General features: G+C 39.5%; 1 protein-coding gene across 1 annotated transcript in view; it reads left to right on the plus strand.

The window, feature by feature from the left end:
• OTOG (otogelin) overlaps positions 1–24,570 on the plus strand; it is a 193,737-nt gene extending 169,167 nt beyond the window's left edge. Inside the window, exons 50-55 of the mRNA XM_029583100.1 lie at positions 1,727–1,905; positions 2,562–2,666; positions 3,139–3,258; positions 6,316–6,361; positions 20,749–20,828; positions 23,309–24,570. Of these exons, the coding sequence (XP_029438960.1) occupies positions 1,727–1,905; positions 2,562–2,666; positions 3,139–3,258; positions 6,316–6,361; positions 20,749–20,828; positions 23,309–23,509 (731 nt within the window). The 3' untranslated portion in view covers positions 23,510–24,570. The remainder of the gene's footprint in view (positions 1–1,726; positions 1,906–2,561; positions 2,667–3,138; positions 3,259–6,315; positions 6,362–20,748; positions 20,829–23,308) is intronic.
• Positions 24,571–24,854: the final 284 nt, after the last annotated feature.

Here is a 24,854-nt window from a genome sequence, read left to right on the forward strand (position 1 = left end):
TTTCCATCCTGTTACTTACTGAGGACAAAACAAATCTTTCATAGACAAACGAGGTGCCAAATGAAAAGTAAGTTTGCAGTATCGTATTTACTTTCACACCTGAGCTTTGATCTGGCTTTAAAATTGGCAATAAATAAATAAATGAATGAACTACTGTGCATGGGCTCCAGTGGCCGAGAGATCTCTGTCACTTGAATATTGAGTGTCTGCCTAATCGCATTACAAGGTCCTTCCTACTGTAACACAGCCCAGGGGTTTTGCTGGTTATTTTCCCTCACAGTTTGGTCTAGGAGAATGCAATCAAGGCCTCCAAGTTCTCAGAACACAGTCGCAAGAAGTGGTAAAACTGGGCCTGACAGCACATTCTGTTATTTCCAGAGCAACTTTCAGCATTTAGATGTATTTATTGATTGAGATAATGTCAGTTTACCATTCAGTGTAAGCAAAATTCCTGGCCATGAATGTCACTGGGACCTGGCTTGTATAGTGTAAAATTCAGAAATCTCAATTTTTAAGTTTAAAACGCAATAAGAAAGTTGGAAATGTGTGTTATGCTGTGAAGAAATGTATGAAGGTAATGAAATGAGAGCAGGCATGTGCAAACCTTCTCTGAGCCAGTTCTAATCAAAGTCCGCACCTATGAATATTCGAGCAGCTTTGACTAAATTTGATTCCGATTGTTTATGAAAAGTATACATTTGCATGGATTGAGCCAGCTTAGGTATTTTAAAATTGTTTTCATCTTTCCTTCTTTTTTTATGCCTCCCCCATCAACCTTCCCATTCCCCACTCAGCCAGCTTGCTGGACAGGAAAGGAAGACCCCTTCAGCATTTTGCACTCACTGCCCCTTCGACAGCCAGCAGGGGCTGCTGCGGTAGGGGTGGCCACAGCAGCCCTCCCTCCTTCACTGGGACCGAGCATGTTAAGTAGCGCTATGGGAAGGATAAATGCATGGACATAATTTACATGCTTAGTTTGGAGAGGGGACTGTGAAAAGTACGGAGGTCATATTGGGGATAGGAGGGAGCACAATTCAGCAGCTAAAGTGTTCGGGTGGCCCCATCGCCACCCAAACTGTGACTGTGGATGTGCCAGTAACGTGTCTGACTTTGACAGGCCCTGTTTTGTGACTCCTGTGCTGCAGCTCATGGTGCTACAGCCAGAGCCATTTGATTTGCGTTTTTGCTGATTTGAGGCTTTCGGTGGGGTCTGTGTTTTAAAGATTATCTTCCATTTTCTGTCTATGGGAAATAATGCTAAGTACCTTTATTATAAAACTCTGGATATTTCAAATTTAAATGCAAATCTTTTACAGTTTGCATTTGAACTGGGTCAAAAGGATCCAAACTGGTGACATTTGGAGATTTGACAAAGTCCATTTGTGGTCTACCCTAATTTAACTCTAAAAGTGTCTAAATCTTGCCCTCCTTCTTTTCCAGGTTTGATTTCAGTTTAGATTGCAAACCACACCAAAATGACCCATCCCAAATTTAAAGAAATACTGTATATATTTACAAAGAAAATAATAGTCCGACGATGGGTAACATAGAAACATAGAAATGACGGCAGAAGAAGACCAAATGGCCCATCCAGTCTGCCCAGCAAGCCTCACACATTTTTTTTTTCTCTCATACTTATCTGTTTCTCTTAGCTCTTGTTTCTATTTCCCTTCCACCCCCACCATTAATGTAGAGAATGTAACTTTCTATGCATATTTTCTTTCAGTGAAGGACGAGGTATGTGTGAGTAGTGAGAGAGGAATCCTCCGGCCAGGAGAGAGCATTGTTGAGCACACTCCTGAGGGTATTTGCCGGTCTTCGCACTGTACGTCTGTGATTGACCCAACTACAAAATACCACCAGATCAATACCACGTCCATAGACTGTGCAGCCAAGTGTGCAGCTGTAAGATATTTATCATTTTCAACACTGTGTATTCTGCATGCCTAATATTAATCTTATCTTCTTGATTTCTGCCTCTTACATTTCTTTTCGTTATTTTGACACATTTAGGTACAGAGGGGTTTGCACTGCACTTGGGGGGTGGGGGGAAGGTTCCAGTGAAAGAAAAGAAAGTTAAGCTAAGAGGGATGGGCCTTGAGGTTTTCACCCACAAGTGAAATGAGGATATTGGGGCATCACTAATTAACGAAACCAGGTTAACACGCATGCAGCAAGTTCTCGTGATGCTTCAGAAAATTCTGAGGATACGCTGTAAGAGAGTAATACAGACGATCAAAATGAAAAAAAAAAAAAATTGAACCACATTTTAATAATTCTTTCATTTAAAAAAGCTATGTTGGTATGGGTTTATTACAATGCAACTTCTTATATAGCCTCATCTGTAGAACCCACTATTCTACTTGTTATGGCTCAGTGCACATTATAATCATTTATGGTAAAAGTAAGATATTTTCAGAATTGGGCAACTGACTTAGCATAAAAAGTAACTTTACAATGAGTCATCCTCTAAAGAGGCAGTGCCTAAGAATTATGTGAAGCTAGGATTTCAAGATAAATAATGTGGATACCACTCATTTTATTTTTGGGTTGCCTTCCAGAACCAAATCTATGAGCCTCCAGAAGATTTAACAACATGTTGCGGCAATTGTAAGAATGTGTCTTGTCTCCACACTGTAGTTAATGGAACACTTACTAGTTACAAGGTACCATTGTGCTTTACCAAACTTGTCTACTTAATAATAGGGATACGCATTTGTTTGAAATGAATGGGTAATCTGAAATAAAACAGGGCATTTTTCTTTAATTTTATTTAAAACAAAACTAATGGATAGTACCCCTGAAAATAACACTTGTGTCACAGATGTAAGCTCTTGGACTGTGGCATGGTTGATGCAGCCTAGCAGGTGAGTCTACTAGGCCTACACGGACAGGTTCTAGGGCTTCACCTATACCAGCCTGACTTTTTCCTTGCTTGAAACCATGAGGGCTCCATTGACAAAATAATTACCTAGAAATATGTCTACATTAATTTAACAAGGGAACATTTTTGAAAGGTGCAAATTTTTCAAAATAAATACATCACGATGTGCAAACTCTCTTATCTGCCTTCCTTACCTAGTACTGATTTTTCTGCATGCTAAAACAAAAAGATTATTGTGTTTTACTTTTCCACAGCCTGGTGCCTCTTGGGTTTCCAATTGTGTCAGATATGACTGCAGAAATACACCTGTAGGACCAGTATTAGTTGCATCGCCTATTACCTGCCCACCATTTAATGAAACCGAATGTGTAAAAGTAAGTGGTTTCTAGCTATAGTTGTTATTTTCTCTATATTGCTATAGAGACAGAAAATGCTGTATTATGTAATTACAACAAAACAAGACCAAGTATTGACAAAGTTAAAAATGTTTAATGGTCAGGTAGACATGGATTTTAATTTGTCCTTAAAAGATGGAAGGATAAGCCCTTCATTTATGCACAGTTTCACTAGGACACAGAAATTAATTTTACAATGATAGTAAATGGGTCATAGCGCATAGCTTACGCCGGTGGCATATCTTCACTGCTTGGGCTTTCATGCAAGCCTATAGTATAACCGTGGCAAGGATTCAGACAGGCGAGGTTGCATTGTCAAGGACTATCCTCTCATTAAACTTGCAGGCCGTCTAAGAAAAACTGAAACGCAGAGTCATGGGAAGATTATGGCTTGGCTTCATGGTTATCGCATTCTCTAAACAAATAATTGCTCTGGTTTACCAAAAACTTGTGCTTGTACACAAAAGAAATGGCAAACAGGCCTATAGTTGGGAATAAGGTGTAAAGTATGCCATTTTAAGGTAACGGTACTAGAGTGACATTGGAAACGGAGTATGATGTCAAATGAAGAATGTAAAGGCCCATCCAGTCTGACCCATTTACTTCCAGTTACGGTGCCATTGACCTCAGTCGCTCCCTGTACAGAACGTGGTCTTTCCTTGAGTCACAATGTCTCTTTAGCAATGAATGAGAATCGAGTATGTTTAGAACAGTTACTGGCTTTGTAGACCTTATGCAATGCACAGTACAGCCTAAGGGCATGCATCAGAACTTTGGCTGTTTGTTTACTATTTTTTTTGGGGGGGGGGGGGGGTGGTCTTTTCTGCAAACCATTCGGCATGCACTAAAATGATTTTGCATGTGTTAAAATGCAGAAATTAAATCACAATGTTATCGTTCTTTGTTTCGTATGGGAAACAACACAAAATGAAACAGATGACATTATGATTTATTTCCATTTAAAAATGACAGCAAATCCCTTAAAAAACCAACAACAACAATGGATTTCTGTATTTACTGTTCTACAAGGAGCCACCTGTGGATTGCCCACAGAAATCTTTAGCTTTTTTGCAGTCTGCAGTACTGTGTACAATTCTGGAGACCACACCTTCAAAAGGATAGAAACTGGATGGAGTCAATCTCAGAGGATGGTTACAAAAATGGTCACTAGTCTTCGTTATAAATAGGGTCCTTCGTTCTCATTTTAAATCAATTTTTACCCATAAATTCCTGGATTTTTCCCAAAGGTAACAAACTGTTTAAACTGATATTCACCCTAATTTTAGGATGATTAATAATTAAGCTGTTCCAGATGCAGCATTTCAAGACTAACTACTCCCGGAAGCCAGTGTGGGCCAAAATGCATGCTGGGTTTCAAGTCTCAGCCTCCACCAGTGGAAGCTCTCACCCCCCAGTGCCACCCATGTCGTGTTTCCTCAACCTGCAAGCAGCCAAACTACCTGCTGTCTGGAGCCGCCATTGCATTTGAAGCAGGCGTAACTTGTGCGCACTGGCTGGCCAGGTCCCGACACAGGCTGCTGTGTCGGGACACTCGGCCACGCCCCGGATCGCAGCTACGCCCCCGGACCCCCCCCCCCCCTCCCGGACCATGGCCCCGCCCATGGCCCCACTCCTGGACCACCCATTTTTCGAAGCCCTGGGACATACACACGTCACGGGGCTTGCGGACGCCACTGAGCCTATGCAAGATAGACTCGGCGCACGCAGGGGGAGGCAGGGGTAGGTTTTCGGAGGTTGCGCGCATATCTTACGCTGAAGAGAGAAAAAGCCTGGAGCCAGTAAGAATGAATGCCTTTGCGGTACAGGAGAGGGAGATTCTCTGCAGGGTGAAGGAGGGGGGGGGGGGAGAGAGGGACATGCTAGACCGGGGAGAATGGTAGAGATGAGATGCTGCTGAGTGGGTGGATGGTGGAATCTGTTTAATACTAATTTATGGTCCTGGCTTCTGTCCAACAAAATAAACTCAGATATTTACCCGGAAAAATGCCGAGTCATTTTTTTCAACTGATTTTCTCCTGTTTTTCTTCTCGTCATAATAAACCCTGATAAGTTCCCAGGAAAAATAAAGAAAAATAAAAACTGAAAATGAAAGTCCCCAGTTATAAAGCTTATGGGAACAGATTTAAAGATCATAACCTATTGAAAGGCAGAATAATGGAGATAAGATAGAGACATTTAAGTATCTCCAAAGTTTCAATGCAAGCAGCCTCTTTCAATGGCAAGGATTGAAGGACCAAGGGATGGGAGTGAAAGGCATTGACTCAGGAGTAATGTAAGGAAATATTTCTTTACCTTTAGGGTGATGGATGCATGGAGAGCCCCCCCCAGTGGAGGGGGTGGGGACAAGGACAGTGTCTGATCTCAAGTTCGCATGAGATAAGCACAGGGGATCTCTGAGAGAGTGGTGGGAATTGAAAAGCTGAGCACTTGGGTGTGGCTGGCAGACTGGATAGGCCGTATAGTCTTGTTCTGCCTTCATCTTTCTGTGAAGCCCTCTGATTGGCTGATGCCTTCCCACAAATTAGAAAGGCAGCTGCAGATTTAAACCTGTTCTCCAAAGGAAATGAAGGCTTAGAGATCGTCACATGATGGACTAGGGCAAATGCCACCCCTAGAAAGTGATTCAATGTTGATGCCATGCTGCCCTGATCTGGGCAAATGTCTGAGCTCTGTGCTGTGGCCCCCACTGCACCTCCAGACCTTGGCTTCAGTGACATCATCCGCTGAAGCACTGAATGTGTTCAGAGGCCCCGCCCCTGCATGGAAGCCCCGCCCCTGTGCACAGATGTAGTCCCATGCTTACTGTACTGTAAGGATTACGTCACTAGAGCTGAGGTCTGGGGGAAACAGGCCATGGTAGTGACCACAGGAGGGGACACCTTCAGAAATCCTGGGCACAATCACAAATGTGTGTCCTATACAATAGATTCCTTTGATTGCGGGTGGAACTTTTTTTTCTAGCTGCTTGCATGGGTTCCAATGTTAAGATTGTTTCTTTTTGTTTTGTTATTTTAGGTTGGGGGACATATTGTGTCTTTTCTAGAAGGCTGCTGCAAAACTTGTAAGTAATGATTTCTCTTTTGCAGTCATTATGGCAATAGATTAAAAACAAAAAGCTGCAAGTTAGCTAAGGTTACTCACCTATCGTATTAAAGGCCAGATTTAAATTTCAGGGCAAAGCAAGGCAAAAAAAAAAAAAGGGCAAAGAAACTGGAAATTCATTTTTCTTGCACCATTTCTGAAAAGTGCTTCTTTTGCTGAAGGATTTAATTTCCTAAAAGACCTGGAAAGCCAAACAAAACACAACAAAAAAAGGAAAAAAAACCATCAAATAATCATGCAACCAAAATAACCTCTAGAAAACTTACTGGGAGACTTAATTGAAAGAACTAAATTAAAGAATCAAGAAGAGTTTGCTCTCTGCCCTTTTTATGCAAGTTTTTGCTTTCTCGGACTCTTTTGTGAAAATGTCTGTTCTTGAAATTGCAGGAAATTGAAACTGCGGGGGAAAAGATGTGCAAATGCTAATTGGTGCAAGGAAATTGACCTGCAAGCTTGTTTGCACTCCCCCACCCCCTCCTCTGTAAACTTAACAAAGAACATTTCACCTTTACATTTTACTTTTCACGTCACGGTCTTCACTTCTAATAAGATGCATGGCTTTTTCAGGAATCTGCTCTCTTTCCAAAGCTCTTAAGTATTACTCTTTGCTGGGCCTGTCCTGCAATATATTCTAATAAACATTTCCTGCTGCTACTACTATTTACTGATATACTACTGCCAGAAGTACGCAGCCCTGTACAGAAAGAGACTAGCGAGGACAGACAAGGCAGACAAAAACAGAAGGCTTGGATTAAAATCAGGAAAGGCATAATTGGGATGCACCAGAACCAGATGGATTATCGGTGAGAATAAATAAGGCCGCAGTGAGGGTGGGACACTAACACAAATGTGCACTTATAAGGCAGTAACTTAATATCAGAAATTAGAAAGCAATATGAATCCAGAAAAAAAAAGGAATGCGTTGGAGAAGAGAGAGGTTTAAAGAGCTTAGATCCATGACAAGGCCAGGAAGGTTACGCACTGACTGCACAGTTATTCAAACCCCAAACTGTATTGTGTCCGGAGCCCATTCTAGCTGAATCCCTTGGATGCACATACTGTTACTGTATTTTATTGTAAGGCATTCTGGATAGAGCACCATATACAAAGCAAAATGATGATGATGATAAAAATTCAGTTTCAGAATAGTGTTTATCCTTTTTTTATGTGGCAGTATCACCATAAAAACAGGATCAATTTCTTGCACCGAACCCTTGCCACCCTCTCTAGGAAATGAACTCCCCCACTCCTCTTGCTCTCCCTAAATCGGTTACCTGATTCATTCATCCTTTAATTCAGTACCTGACAATTTTGTGCAAAAACTTGCAAGTCAGTTATCTCAGTTTATGTGCCACTCTGCAGAAAAGTAATGTATAGAATAGTACACAATAGTTCAATAGGTTTTCTTGAAATCCAAATTCCATCATTAATTAATGGTAATAAAGAAAATATTTATATTTTTAAGCATAATAAATAGATGCCCATGTTTTTTTAATATAACAACAAGATGATTCTAGCCCTGTTAGTACCATCAGAGATGTTATATTGCAGCATGACCCTGTTACTGCTGATAGTGTGCACGCTTGCTTTATTACAGTAAATGAACTAGCCTGCAAAACCAAATAATTGCAGCTTTATAGCAAGGTGTTCCTCTTAAAATAGTACTGGACTTAACTTCACTTTTTTTTGGTAATTGGAGAAGCCAACTCCCTCCCCCCCAACCCATACAATGATAATTAATATGTATTTATCTACCCTGCTTTAATAACACCCTAGCTTCAGGAACCATAAAATGCAGATGCAACATGACCTCATTAAGAGTGGTGATCTTCAGAATGCAGGATAACAGAGACTCCCTATACATTTTAACAGTTTTGCCATTCCTATACACAAATTATATTTTCTTTCAGAGTATATTTTATGATTTTAGTTGAATCTATATCAGTATGTGAAAAATACATTCTTATTCGGTCATGGCACATGTCAATACAATGCTATCTCCTTTAACCATTCTCTTTGATAATCTGTTATGTGTCCATATTCACCTGCTAGATTATTTGAATTTTTTAAAATATCGCCACAAACCTGTAGCTATTGTAGGCATACATTGTATTGGGGGAGCAATATCTCTCCTGTTTGAATTACTTCTAATTTCATTTTTTTCTATCATTCTACCAGTTCTTGTTATTGTTCTTCCAGTTCCATGTATACTTCTCTTACATTGTTATACCTGTTCCGTGTAAACCGATATGATGTGCAAACGAATATCGGTATATAAAAACTTTTAAATAAATAAATAAATAAATAAAATGTTTTAATATTTAAGAGTGCCTTGTGTACATAAACCAGCATCAACTAGTCTGACCAGAAAGGAACTACTTCTGAAACCACTCGGCCCTGTGGTGCAGCTATAGTGCTACACATTGAGATGTAGAAGACATGTGCATGATTATTCATGCACATGTCTTCTACATCTGGGGAAGGGGTTGGCCATGGGAAGGGGTTGGCCATGCTGCAGTTGGCCTGGGAAGGGGTTGGCCATGCTACAGTGAGTGATGAGGTACTCAAGAACAGAAGAGGGAGGGAAGGTGACTGCCACCACTGATGCTTACTCTTAGATGAGCCTTTCCTCCAGCTTTTGGGTAGGCTGGGATCCTGTGTCACCTTGGCCTGCCCAGTGGGGGAAGGGAACTGAGCCTGGAACATGGTAAAATGGCTGACACTGGCTCTTATAGCAGCCTCTTAATTGTTTTAGTTTTCTTTTGTTTCTATTTTGATCATATTTGTTATTAATGAGTTGCAGTAACATTTTTTCCTGATTGTAAACATTCTTATGCAATTAAATTCAGTGTTAAAATCTATGCTATATGGAAAAAATTCAAACCAATATACTGTTTAAACACCCAACACATTGCTACAATGAGTCCCTGTTTGGAAGAGTTTAAATCAAAGCTGATACCAGACACATAAGGAGATAAGTCATCATAAAAAGTATCTCTGGGAAGAGGCAGGATTTTCAACTCAGGCTCCCTGCCCATACTCTAATTACCTGGACTGTGACATCACTGAAGTTCAAGCAGATAAAAACAAACTCAGGACACATTCATCTAGGACTTCAGTCATAAATTCAGAGCAAGAGAAATGGTTTTCAAGCACCTAACCAAATGGGTATCTGTGTCAGCAACGATGCATGATACAGAAACACTAACCTGTGAAAATAATTTGCTATCATCATAGTGAAAACACGACTACAGATCTTAATTGCAGCTGAACTTAGGTGAATTAGAAATCAGAATGTATATGTGACCCTTACAAATTGACGTTTTTGAAATTATGCCATTCAGAGTAATATAATTAGAGCCATATGTGTGGCATTTTGACATATACGCTTGCAAAAACACTTGCTTGTTGCTGAAGTTTAACATATTATATTTAACATTCTTAACAGGTTCTGAAATGTCATTGCTTCCATTCCCTGTTAGCCCTATCCTGCCTGCTGTTACCTCTAACTGTTACCAAGGTATATTTTTTGCAGAGAACTGTAGGGAAAAAAGCCAACCAGTCTCTTTGTTGATCTCCAACAATGTCCTAATGTCCTCCCCCTCCCCTCCAATCCTCATATGAGGAATATCAGGTTATAAAATCTGAATTATTGTATGACAATGGAGTCTGTATTTAAATGCACAATCCACTTTTTATGACAAACATATGGATTTTTTTCATGTTGCACTGTATGGGCAGAGCATTGTTGTTTGCCAACAATCTACTGTTGGTAGTAAGCATTGCTCTTGTGTCAAGTTTATTGCATGTATTGAAAATCTACAGCATATTTCATAGAATAGAAACTATAACTTTCCTGATTAAATCTTGCATAAAACATATTTGTGGAATATATGATTATATATAACAACATTTTACCAATATATAGCAAGCAAAAACAGTCTAATTTTATCAATTTAATTCATCTCAATCATTTTAGCCAATGATAACAAAAATTGTTCTTAATATATAACATATACACTAGTTCTGTTATTTAAACAGTGGTTAAGTCAGTCAAAATTTAATCTTTAAGTAAAATATATATGCCATATTTTAAAACATCTGTTTTAAAAAAACACAGTGGATTTTCCCTTTTACCATAGTAGCTCCAGTCTCTCTCCAGCAGACCTGCTTCAAGAAGATACTGCAAAGCAAGTTCCTTCACCCTTTGTGCAGGTCTCACACTCACTGCAGCACTAGAATCCATTTCCAATAGAAGCTGTAGGGATTTGAACATTTGACCTTTTGATTCCAAAATGGGGCACTCTGCTCATATCTCTTTTCTTTCTACCTTATTACACCCTTTCAGCGTGGCCATCAAAAATTTTTGTTGCCTCATGGGACTATTTTAAAATCTCTTCTGCAGCGACACAGGAAAATATCAAACCAGACTGGAAATTTCACCGTTGTACCTATTATGATCCCTTCTTCAAACACTAACCATGTTCCACAATGTCAAAACTTTTATAGCATAATACTTGCCATAGAATGTATACTTTTCAAGCAAATCTACTATGTAGCTCAAGGATATGTGGCAGCTTTAGGCCAAGAAGCAAATATGCAAGAGAACATATTTATATGTAAGAATCCTGGCAGTAATAAACCAAATCACTGGGGGGGAGTGAGAGGAGAAGGAGTGGGCTGCGAGCCATCTCTCCCCGAGCTACCCGCTGCCAGAGACTTTGTACCTGATTTCAGCTGCGGCGGAACTTGAGAGATTCGCCGTCCAGGGAGAGTCCCGGTATCATCAACAGCTGGGCCTAGACGGACGTGCTCGCTGACGTCAGGAGGGGGCGTGGCTACCGATTTTAAAACTCTCCGTGGCGCGCTTCAGACTCGGGGAGTGAGAGGAGAAGGAGTGGGCTGCGAGCCATCTCTCCCCGAGCTACCCGCTGCCAGAGACTTTGTACCTGATTTCAGCTGCGGCGGAACTTGAGAGATTCACCGTCCAGGGAGAGTCCCGGTATCATCAACAGCTGGGCCTAGACGGACGCGCTCGCTGACGTCAGGAGGGGGCGTGGCTACGGATTTTAAAACTCTCCGTGGTGCGCTTCAGACTCGGGGAGTGAGAGGAGAAGGAGTGGGCTGCGAGCCATCTCTCCCCGAGCTACCCGCTGCCAGAGACTTTGTACCTGATTTCAGCTGCGGCGGAACTTGAGAGATTCGCCGTCCAGGGAGAGTCCCGGTATCATCAACAGCTGGGCCTAGACGGACGCGCTCGCTGACGTCAGGAGGGGGCGTGGCTACGGATTTTAAAACTCTACGTGCCGCGGCGCATCACCGCCGCCGGCGCGTCGCCTAAGCCGCGCGCGCCAAAGGGGCACGCGGCTTAGTCCGGCTTCGTCCGGGAGAGTTTGGGAGTTTGGCCAGGAACTTGACCTTAGTCGTTTTTTCTCCTTGTGGATGGGGAAGAAAAGAAAGGCCAAGATTTTAACATCATCTCCAGTGCTACAACAGCGCACCGGCCCAATGGATCAGCATGTCATTCGACAGAGGGCTGATCAAATCGAGGACTTTTCGGGAAACTCATCCTTGGTTTCCCTCAGTCCTGGAGAAGGACCCGCTTTACCACCTCAGCTAAGAAAGAGTCCACAACTTGAATTGGCGAGTGAACTGGTAGGATTAAATCCCTTGGAAGTAAGCTTGGTAACCCAAGCAGGAAACCAAGGGGTAGAGAAGCCTTTACTTAAAGTATTAAATGTTGAACCTTTACCAGTTCCTATAGGTAGCACTGTCTTGGATATTCCTCCAGACAATGTTACCCTATTGGATATATGGAGAATAGTTTCCAAATTAGATAACAATGTTGTTGCTATGAATAGGTCATTGTCTGCTGTGATCAATGCGAATACTGAAGAAATTAAGGAACAAGGGTTGAAAGTATTAAAATGTGAAAAAGATATAAGTGATATGAAAGAAAAAATTCAAGTGGTACAAGTAACAGAGAGTACGTTTATAAGAGATAGTTTAAATATCCACAGAGAATTAGAACGCATGGAAAATTTGTCAAGGTTAAACAATCTGAGAATTGTGAATTTTCCAATAACTCGACTCTTATCCCCATTAGAAATGTTTAAGAAATTTATGAGAGAGGTTTTAATGTATAAAGAGGAAGAATTTCCTATCTTATCCAAAATATATTATTTCAGGAAAAAAGGGGAGAAGAATATTCTGGAGGATGGAACAGGGGAACATCCAAGTTTAGGTATATCAACCTTCTTGGAGGAATCCCTGGACATAATCCAGAATAGGGCAACCCTTTTTATAGCTTTTGTTTCAGAGCAGGACAAAGACAAGCTGTTCAGAAATTTTTTTCTTAACAGGGATGTCTCTTTCTGTGGATCCAAAATCCAAATCTTCCCTGATGTAGCCAGATCCACACAAGCAAGGAGGAAAACCTTCCTTGCATTGAAACATCGATTGGTGGCTATTGGGGCTATTTTCTTTTTAAAATTTCCATGTTTATGTTATGTAACCTATAAAGGGAAGAAATTTGGGTTTGTGGATCCAGTACACCTAGAGACATTCCTGTTGGATAAAACTCAATCTTTATCTGAAATTGGAACTTTAGAGGTAAAGGGTCCTTAAATAGAAATAGAAATAACTCCTGTCTCTATTATGTTCAGTACCTAAAATTAGTCCCAAGAAGATTTTGGGATAATAATTTATTTTTTTTTATTTATTAAGGCTTTTATATACCGAATTTCTTGATACAAATCAAATCAATTCGGTTTACAATGAACTAAGTAGAATATACAATTAACCAATCAACAAGAGATACAGAGCATACAGTTACATTATAACAAGGAAGCCTTAACTTGGAGTAGGAAAATAAAGAAGGGGTGAACGGAGCAATAAATATATAAAGTGCAATAAAATAGAATAAATACTATATACAGTGGAGGGGGCTAGGAGCCAACCTCTCTTTAATGGATATTAGGCATGAAAAATTTGGAAAAGTTTTGTTTACAGAGATGTGTGGTGAACAATTCTAGATCAGGCAATGGAGTTTGTGGTGGGGAAGGCTTGGCTGAACAGCCATGTCTTTAGTTTCTTTTTAAAAGTTGTTAGACAAGTCTCCAGTCTGAGGTCCGGAGGCATGGCGTTCCACATGGAAGGGCCTGCTGTAGAGAATGACCGGTCTCTGATGTTTGCGTGGTGCACTAATTTGATTGTAGGAACGTGTAAAGATCCCTTGTAAGCATCCCTTAAAGGCCTGGCTGTCGAGTGCAGTCTGAGAGGATGAGACAGATCAAGCGGGGTTTGATGGTGGATATTTTTATGAATGATTGTGAGAGATTTATGGAGGATCCGGAAGTTTACTGGGAGCCAGTGGAGATCTTTTAGAATAGGAGAAATATGCTCTCTCCGATTGGTATTTGTCAAAATCCTTGCCGCTGCATTTTGTAGCAGCTGGAGCGGTTTAATGGTAGAGGCTGGAAGACCATGCAGGATGGAGTTGCAATAGTCGATCTTAGAGAACAGAATGGCTTGGAGGACGGATCTGAAATCGTAGTGGAATAGGAGCGGTTTGAGTTTTTTGAGTACTTGTAACTTGTAAAAGCACTCCTTAGTAGTGTGTTTTATAAAATGCTTTAGGTTAAGGTGACTGTCGATTAAGACTCCAAGATCTCTGGCGTGTGATATATGTGGAATATTTTGTGATTGGAGAAGTATGGGACTACCTTCTGGAGTAATTAGTAAGAGTTCGGTTTTAGAAGTGTTGAGCACAAGGTTGAGGCTGGATAAGTAGTGGTTTATAGTTTGTAGATGAGCGTTCCATAACTTGAGTGTTGAGTCCAATGATTTGGATATAGGGATTAAAATTTGAAGGTCATCTGCGTAAATATAAAATTTGAGTTTGAGGTTTGAAAGTAGGTGGCAGAGGGGGAGAATGTAGATATTAAACAGGGTGGGTGATAGGGAGGAGCCCTGGGGGACGCCAAAAGGAGCATTAGTATGAGGTGATTCCATGTTTTTAATTTTTACCTTATAGCCTCTATTACTGAGGAAAGATTCGAACCATCTGAGGGCTGAGCCTGTAATTCCTATGTCTGAGAGTCGGTTTAGGAGGATGTTGTGATTTACCGTATCAAAAGCCGCAGAGATGTCGAGGAGGGCTAAGAGAAATGACTGTCCTTTATCAAAACCAATATATAGTTGATCCAGGAGTATAAATAATAGATATTGTTTCCTTTAAAATTATTATGATAATCTTCCCCAATTATGGCATATGTACAACAATAGTAATATTATGGTTTGGTTTATGTATAATTGCCTTAGATATTGGGATACATATTTGTAAATGTTTTCATGATGTAATCATTGAAAAAATTAATAAAGAATAAATTTAAAAAAAAACCAAATCACTGGATATTAGAGACCTTATACAAGACTAACTGTAAAAGTACAAAGCAGAAATGGATTAGATGAACAATCTCTCAAACGCTACCTAAATTACCCTCTTCTCTGTAGAAACATCCTGAAAATCCAGAGCCACAAAGACAATTAGAAAGCACAGAAAACAGAACTATCTTGTATCTAACCACTATGTTTTCCACTTAATGGGAAAAATCTACCACTGGAATCTTAGCAGATTTATTTTCATGTTTGGAACCTGGTTACAGTTCTCCCAGTAAAAAGGTAAAAGGTGAATTTTAAAAGTCCAAAGTGTACCAAAACCGGGATATACACGAATATGTTAGGCTGATGTACGTCAAGCGGATTTTAAAATCTGTCCAAGTACATATGTTTCTCCCACTGCACACACAAAAGGGGCAGGTCGTGGGCATAGTTCCTGGATTTAAACTTCAAATTAGCACGTAAATATTTATGCGCACATTTATTTATTTATTTATGAACTTTTATTTACCGACATTCGTGAAGCACATCATGCCGGTTTACAGTGAACAAAAGGAGGAAAATTACAATAAAACAAGGGAGGGGGAGGGGGAAAACAGCGAGAAGAGGATGGGGGAGTGGGGAGAGGGAGGAGACAGGGAGGAGATGGGAAAGGCAGTAAAGATTGAGAAAATAAGGCAAATAGAGAAACTATATACAGTTGAAAATATGTACAGTTACATTCACGCACCAGGATCCCCTGCCATGTAACCTTTCTTCTGCTATGGCGACCATGTAAGTAATAAAATTAAGTAGCCAGATCAGCGGGGTTTTAAGGTTCGGGACTGACAGGGGAGAAGGGAGGCTATTAAAATAGGAGAATTTGGAAAGTCCTATCCCTTAATTGGCTGAACTAGGAATGAACCAGTTATATAAAATAAGAAATTAGTGAACGCAAAAGTGAGTAGCATATTAATTCACCCAAAATAAAATTAATAAAAAACAAAGTCTTGAGTAAAGACAATACTTTTATAAGTCTAAAAATGTTTTAAGATTTAAATAGATTTTGTGTCTCCATATTACGTTTAGTGCCTGATTCACTAAAGAATCTTTTTCTCCAATAGACACAGAAGGCAAGAAAAAAAACCAACCCTTAATGAATCAGTCTCATTGATTGATATAATGAATAATGTTACATTTAACAAAACTAAATAATTCGCCAAGATTTAATTTCATTTCTAATTTAGTGACATCAGGAGTCTCTGAAGACATAAAACAGCCTTATTGTTCTTTCTTTTGATCTCTCTACAGCAGCAGGTCAATAATTCCTTTTTGCAAGCTTTTCAGGACTACTAAGATTTTTTTTCTTTCTTCATATATTGCCTGAATAAGGGATCTGAATACTCCCAAAAGATTAATATTTGCAAATTGCTTGTATTTATATAGCAACAGAAAATGACAAGTGATGAGAATGTTTGAAAATAATTGTAATAGCAACTTTGAAAACCGAAACTCCATGTCATGGGCTGGCATGCCACTCTTGGTTGATCAGCATTTATCCCAATGCAAACAGCAAAGAAATACAGCCTAGACAACATTGGGATTAGCCAGGGAAAAGCAGGGCCAGACTAATGTCAATGGGAGATACTGGCAGGTAGCACTATAGTTCCTGCAGCAGCACTGCAGTGGTTTAGTTGTTCTGCAAGTACAGAGGCCAGAAAAGTAATCCGTCCAGTATTAGTCTGATGCTATATGAGTACAACGTTGCATAAAACAAATTATACTGAAAAAAAACTATGCTAAAATAAGTGTTCTTATGGGGCACATAAAAAGATTCAAACTCATTAGTACTTAACCAGTACGCTCTTCTCATTTCACATCTGCAGAAGGACAGAACTGTCATTGAACTTTAATTTTATGCCCAATTTTCATAGAGCATATCCATCAGCTTCTAGATGTGCTAATGATGCCTGCAGATCTTTCGACACAGGTGCATATACAAGTGCATAGCAGCAGCATTTTATTTTGAGGTTGATATTCCACAGGCCGGTGAGTGAGAAAGTTACCCACTCACTGGCCTGCGTTAAAATGTAACCATGCTCTTGGAATGCCTCCCTCACAGCCTTTTTTTGTCTGGCTAAATTTTGCACGAGTTACCTGGACAAAATTTAGCTGGAGAGCAGGGTGGGGGGGGGGGGGGGGGGGGGGGGGGAAATGTTCAAATCTCGAGTTTTGTCTGGGTAACTCATAACATTCCCTGGGGAAAGCCTTTGAATATCGACCTCTAGTATTTGATTATTTAATATTTGTAGCAGCATTTTAAAGCAAAAGCTCCCTCCCTAGTTTTCTACCACCAGCACCAGTGCATTCAACAGTACCAGCACATTTTCACAGTGAGTGGCAGGGATTCGATAACTAAAATTATATGTCACATGAAAGTGGAATTTGCCAGACTTGAAGTTTTCTCATCCAAGTTTGCTCACAGGAGGTACCATTCACGCATGCTATAAGAACTGTTGGTAAGTCAGTAGAGAAAAAAGATGCCATTGGTGTTCTGTACTGGCTGACAGATGAGATATGAAACAAAAGGCTGCTTCATGGATATCTAAAAAAAAAATCTCCATGCCACTATGTCTAAGAGGTGGAATGCTAATTCTAGTTTTGTGACTACTTTCCAAAACAGGTTTCATAATCTGGATGCTTATTAAAACTGTCCCTGCAGAAATTAGAGTCAGAAAAGAAAATCAGTTTTGTCTACTGTATTACTAAACCTGTACAGTACTGTGGATAAATGCATGAATAACACTATTTAAATATAAAACATATGTGGAAAACTGACAGCATGCTTTCATCTGACATATCCAGACAATTCCCCCTGCAACTACATTGCGTGGTGAATACCCGACATTTCCATAAAAATAAAATCAGTTCAAAAGATTTGATAGAATCTAATTTCACAGAACAGCGCAGTAAAAATGTCTAACCAATGGAAACATACTTTGAGTAAGTCATAGAAATAAACAGAGAAAAAGTATTAAAAATATGTTTTATTACCCTATTAAAGTAACTTGTTTTAAGCAAATCTAATCTTATTTATATTCCACCTTTTGTGACTGGCCATCCACTTCAAAGCAGACTACATTCAGGTACCGTAGGTTTTCCCCTACCTCCCACCCTCAGTCAGAGAAGATAACTTTCAAACAAATGCACGTGGCGGCATATATGCTTGTATATGGCCACGTGTAGTTTTACTATAGTATTTTATAAGCCATGTGTATGATATAGGTGCATTTTATAAAATATACGTATCTTTACCCCTCAACATATGTGCATATGCAGGCTTATGCATGAACACATGCAATACATTGAAAACGCGTACTTTTTCTACCTATTTTAAAAGTATACACACGTATATTTTACATGCAGAAGCAAAGTAGGACTCATGTATATCGGCCAAATGTAAAACATCTACGTGTCAAGGAAATACCAATTAGTCCACCAGTTCGCCCATCCTTTTCCAGGTCATCAAGACCCTCCTGGCCAATGGTACACAATAAGCACGTTTAATATCACTTACGCCAGATAATTAGCAGGTGTACAAATACGCACTTAAAGTTGGCAAATGTTTGCACGTGTCTTTTAAAATAGCAACTTACACGTGTAACTGTTGGTCCCGGCCTTGAATGCTCCTAGACTGCTCTTTTTTTTATACAAATGTATGTGTGCATGAAAGTGAATATATGTGTATATTTTCTATTTTTATAAAATACATAATACATGAGTAGAGGCTACTTATATGCTTATATGCTAATTTTTATGTGAATACATTTTTGAAAATTCAACTAAGATCATTTTCAAAAGGTTTATGCAGATAAAACTGGGTTTTATGCACATAAATAGACTTTTGAAAACTGCAATTTTTTTCATTTAGAACTCCTTTGAAATTTCAAGGTTTTATCTGCAAAAGTGGATTTTATGCAGGTCAATGGGCTATTGAAAATTGCTATGATATATGCTAGTTTTCTGTGTGTAAATCCTTTTGAAAATGACCTCCTATAGAGGGTTAAGTGGGTTATCCAAAGTCACAAGGGCCATCAACAGGACTTGAACTCTGGCTTCTGTGGTTCTCAGTCTGCTGCTCTAAGCACTAGGATACTCCTCCACTCCACAAATAATTTTGATTAGTTAATAAAGAATTACTTATGCCATAAATAAATAAATAAATAAATAAACAAACAAACAAACAAACAAATAAATAAATAAAAACATGCCATGACGTGTGTGAACACCACCTAAAACAAAATAACCTGGGTAACCGTGACTGACTCCTCCTTGACATGATTACCTGTTACATAAGGAGCACACATGTATCAAGTGGAAATTAAAGGTTGCAGTTTTATTATTCTTAATCCTAACAAGGGAGTCTAAATCTATGTACCCGAGCCTTATGATGAACACAATATACTGGCCCTAAGTATCTGCGAGATGCTCTGTGCCCCTACCAAGCTAGACTGTGAGAGTCGGGTGAGTGAGTCAAATCTATGTACCCGAGCCTTATGATGAACATAATATACTGGCCCTAAGTATCTGCGAGATGCTCTGTGCCCCTACCAAGCTAGACTATGAGAGTCAGGTGAGTGAGCCAAAATCCGGGCATTACTGGATAGCCTGCCCCCAAGCAAGCTAGGCTGTCAGCCTTCCAAGCCTGTGACATGGCTATAGCAGGAGCCACAGTCTGGCCACCACACCAGGACTTGCCACTGGTGACAGACTCTCCCAGCCATTCAACAGCTATGGCTGCTTGAAAAATCTGCCTCTCTCCTTTCTCTCCCCGAACTAGACTCAGGTAATCCACTCCCAGCTACGACAAACAACTTATTCACCTCTATTATGCCCTGGAACTCAATTACAGTATAAAATGGAATCGAACTTGCTGATAGAGCGAACATTATCTTCTCTGGCACATCCAAAATGCAAGCTAGCATCATGGGGAGGGCATGCAGGGGAAAAGAGCCCAGTGATTCAAGCACAAGAAGAGTAGGAGAAAGAGGCCTGAGCTTGAATGTCTTGTCTCTCATTATTCCCCCTCCTGTCATCCTGCCCCCGTCAGGCTCATGGCCAATTAAGTGAGGCCCTTGCTGTAAGGGGGGGCGTTTCCACATGCCTGTAGGCACGATTTTAATTTGCTATGCTTGCAGGATCCAGCAATTCCTTCCCTCCAAACCTTGAAGGGAGCAACCACACTAGTAACTAGTAAGGGGGTCCAAAGAACCCCTCTTCAGATGTGAGGTAGGCTGCATGGAGCCCCCCCCCCCCATGGTCTGGCTCCCATGTGCAGGTTGAGTATCAAGGACCACGCGGCTTGATGACATCACTGCCAGTTCCTCCCATCCCCCTTGCCTGCCATTGTTGGTTACCTGCGATATCTTTGCAGACAGACAAGTTCTGTGCATTTGTGAATGAACTTGGTGGGAGGAGCCAGCTGAACCCACTGGCACTATCACAATTAGTAATCTTCCGCATATACGTTAAGAAAAGTATATGTGACTCCTGTGTAAATACCAGTCTCCACAGCTGAAACGAGAGCCTCAAATGGTTTGCCTCATTTGAGAGAAAATCTCCACAATGATCTATGCATGCAACTGTCTTGTAGATCCAGGAATGGGAAGGAAATGAGATAAAGGTGCAACAGCTCAGACATGGTGACAATTAAATATTTCTTAGGTAACTGTCTGTAATATTATACATCCTAATTCAGCTCATCACCTGAAGCCATAAATGCAGTTCATGTACTCCACTCCATACTTATAGTATAACACTCAATTGTCAGGATAATCTGGATAAAGTAACCATTTTCTTTTTTTTTTTAATTATACATTTATGTTAAACATATATGTAATGAATTTATTTTAATCAAAAACGTGAAACTTATGAACTGATATCTGATCATTATTATAAACCATGCAGGTAAGGAAGATGGAAAATTCTGTAAAAAGGTGACTGTTAGGATGACTATCCGAAAGAATGACTGCAGAAGTAACACCCCGGTGAGTAGGAAATGACTTGATAGCATGAACGCATTTCTAGAGTGACAGTTCTTATCTCTAGTGTAGAGAGAAAAAAAACTGAGCTGGCTTGGATAAGCTGAACTTTTCATCTTGCAAATTATTTGTATTCAGGAGTCATATGCCGCATCTGAAGGTTTGAATTGGACTTTACTGAATACCTTCTCCTAAATAATCTTCTCGATATCCTACATCAGCTATGTTTCTTAATATCAATAATTTAAAATACAGCTCATTTTTAGGTTATTGCATGCTTGATTTTCTATATTCAGATTACTAAATGCACATCTCCACTAAAACAGCAGTGTGCAGATTGATCATTTAGCATGGTGTACTGGACAGCATCTGTGACATTTCATATTAATCCTTTATCCAATAAATTAATGAAATAAAGAAATTCTAACAATTTTCAAACATTTCCTGAAGACTGTGGCTGCTCCTTTTTTCAGTGGTGTATAGTATTTTTACTTGTGAAATGAAGTTTCAGAGATGTGTGATTATTAAATAATGTTATTATAACTCTGTATCCAACATGTACAGGTATAAACTGCATTAACTTTTTAATGTTCCCATCGAGACCATTATCTGTTTAGTAAGAATGTATAGCAATTACTTCCAACACAAAGCAAAAATTTCCCATTGAATTCTTAATATTAATGTTATACAGGTGACCTCTTTTTCTTATATGTAGGACCGCTATATATACAGCCTAGATGTATAAAATTATAGGCTAATAACACCCTTTGAGATGAATTTTAAAAGCCCAATGCACACATTAATTAGGGGATGCTCAAAGAAGTCAGGCCCGCGTGCACTGAGTGGATTTTAAAAGCCGCTGAGGTACGCGCATATCTACTGCAGCGCGCACATCTCAAAAGTTCTCAGAAAGGGGGCGGGGCGTGAACCTAAGATGTGCACATAAATCCTGATGAGTTCTGGCACGCGTCGAGGCTCCCTGCCATATAACTCTACTTCCGCCATGGAGGAGGCGTAAGTTATACAATAAAGATAAATAGGCAGGTCTGTGGGATTTCAAGGGTTGGAGCTAACTGGGGGGAGTGAAGGCTAACAAACCAGGGGAGGGGGTTGGAGGAACTCTCCCTTAACTGGGCAAACTGGGAACGAACTGGTAAAACTGGGAATTGCATCAGCGTGCGCCAGTCTCTGGAGGCTGGAGTGGCAGACCTGGAGGAGCTGAGGCAGACAGGGAGGTATATAGATGAGGCCTTTTGTTAGTCCTTAAATTACATCTATAAAGGGGTCAATTCTCAAAAATATAAAAAAATACTTGGTGCCTAAATTAGGTTCCTAAATTTAGGTAGATTTTCAGCTGTGCCTAACCTCTAGATTTATCAAAATGCTATAAATATAGTGGAAATAGCTCCTGCGATAAAAAGGGATGTGGTTAGGCTAATTACCCTGCTCCTGCCTCGGTAATTTCCGCAAAGTGTGATAAATTTCTTGCTTTGCGCACTGATTAATATGAGAGAGAGAGAAAACCTCTGTATAGAGTCAATCTGCCACAAATTTGTACAAATCTGCTTCTCTAGTTATACTTTTCTTCCATTATAATGATTTTAGTAATGTCAATTTTTCTATGAATACATCAGAATATTTCTGTAACACCCCCCTAAACCCCCTCCCCCAACCATATGAAACCCACCCTGATTCAAAGTGCCCCCCTACAGTGGTACATATATAGAGAGTGTCAGAGACACTCACTCTCTCTCTCTCCCCACAAATCAACTCCTCTAGTTATACTTTTCATCCATTTCAATGACTACAAATCTTTAGTGATGTCAATTTTACTATGAATACCTCAGAATGTTTCTGTAGCATCACCCCCCTAACCCCCACCCCTTCTGAACCCACCCTGATTCAAAGTGACCCCCCCCCTTTCTCTCCTACTTGCACTGCGTTAAAAATAACTGACTCTGTACGTTAGATGCCTAATGCTAAAAATTAGTACTAAGCATCAAACAGTTGTATGGATGGGCAGACTAGATAAGCTGTAAGGTCTTTTTATGCTGTCATGTTTATATATTCCTAACTTTTCCCCCTGCCACCCACCTTTTAGGTACCTAAGTTTAGGTGTCTAGTGACAGTAAGTTTCTAAATTTAGGCCCTCAGTCCTAGTCAGTTTCCAGTGGCCCAAGGTAGGTTCCCAACTTCCAAAGTTAGCTGAACCTTTGAAATTTGATCCCTTAAACAAATAACACAATCTTGGTACCTATTTGTCACTTAAGTTTATAATTAGACATTTTCACTGAACCAGCAGGAAAGAGAATTTCTTTATTATCAATCCCTAAATCATAGTGTAATTAATGTGACATTTAATACCTGAATTCTGTTACCTGAGGTAGATGCATTTCATAGCTCTATAATTTATTGAGAATTGGTTAATTGCCTTTTTTTTGTTTCTTACATTTATTAAATGCAATAATACTTCTTCCTGTCCTTAGATAAATATTATTTCCTGCGATGGAAAATGCCCTTCTGCTAGTATTTATAATTACAACATCAACACCTATGCCAGGTTCTGCAAATGCTGCAGAGAACTTGGACTGCAGAGACGCATTGTTCAACTGTACTGCAGTGGGAACTCGACATGGGTTAACTATTCCATTCAAGAACCCACAGACTGTTCTTGCCAGTGGTCTTAGCAGAACAGAAAGGAAAAAAACAAACATTCAAAGAACTACAGAAGAGAAATCATACTGGATCTAGGACAGAAATGTTGTGCATCTGGTCCTTAGAAAATGTAATTACCCATCAAAGAATAAGACAGTGAATTACATGTCATAAACAAAATAATTGTTTTTAAATAGTTGTTTATATAATACTGTTTTTGACTTTGTCAAATTGTTTAAATATATGGTTTTGCCTTGTACACTGTAAGAATAATTTTAATATGTGCCAACTTCAAAAGATTACCAATCCCATTGATGACATTCTAGAAAGGTCTTAAGTTTGGGCTTTCTCCAAACACCATTTTAATTAGCCAATAGGAAATATTATCCACTAGCATTCCAGTAATCTAAATGCCCGAGAAAAAGTAGAAGATGCAAACCTGATGGCTATCACCAAATAGCAATATGAATGTAAGTAAGGTTGTTACAGTAATATGCAAGGTAAATGACACACATATTATAAATAGGGAACACACAAATTAAGTTACAGTAAACAGGCTACCAGGAAAGCCTTTTTGGATACTAATAATTGTGCATAATGAGCCCTGGTATAGAAAATATGATTGCTTTACTCTTCTTTATTAGGCAATGTAAAGGCATTTTTTACTGTTTAGCTAGATGGCCATGAGTAGTTTAGCTTAATTAGGAATCAGTCGAGTTATCCTTGAAGAAAATAGTCTGACATAAACACACATAAATAACCCCCACTGATTTAGATGCACTTTATCAACCAACAGCGCCCTACTTTGCAAAATAAACGAAATCCCATTTCTGACTTGTGTTTGTTTCTTGGAGACAGTGAATTGTACCATTGAACTTGATAAGTCTGATGACTTTTGTAAAGTTATTTTTATAGTACTTGAGAATGGTCAAAACTGTATCTAGTGTACTGTATTTTCTTTCAAATGAGAATAAGCCAAAAAAATCTTTGCATTAAAGAAATACAACTCAATACGGTATTGTCCACTGACTGTTCAATCCAGGTGCACTGTAAATTGTAACTTTCAGAGTAAAAAAATTGCTCTCTTATGGAGCCTTCCTTAATAAACTTTTGAAACCACTGCTAGGTCCTGTGAATGCATCAATTATTTGATTTAAATTTTGAAGACAAACTTGGGTACGTAGTCAATCCAGTGGTTTAAAAGTACCAGTCCAGCTGAACCCACCTCTAAATCTAAAACAGCTTTTGATTCAGCAAGGGTTAATTAATTTTTGCAGTGTGAATCTTTGACTTTGTAGTGGCCGGTGCAGCTACAATGAAATTTTACATTTTTGTGACGTCTGCAGAAGATCCCATGAACAGTTCCACCACCCCTTT

Source organism: Rhinatrema bivittatum, chromosome 17, assembly GCF_901001135.1.
Source record: "Rhinatrema bivittatum chromosome 17, aRhiBiv1.1, whole genome shotgun sequence".
Taxonomy (NCBI): Eukaryota; Metazoa; Chordata; class Amphibia; order Gymnophiona; family Rhinatrematidae; genus Rhinatrema; species Rhinatrema bivittatum.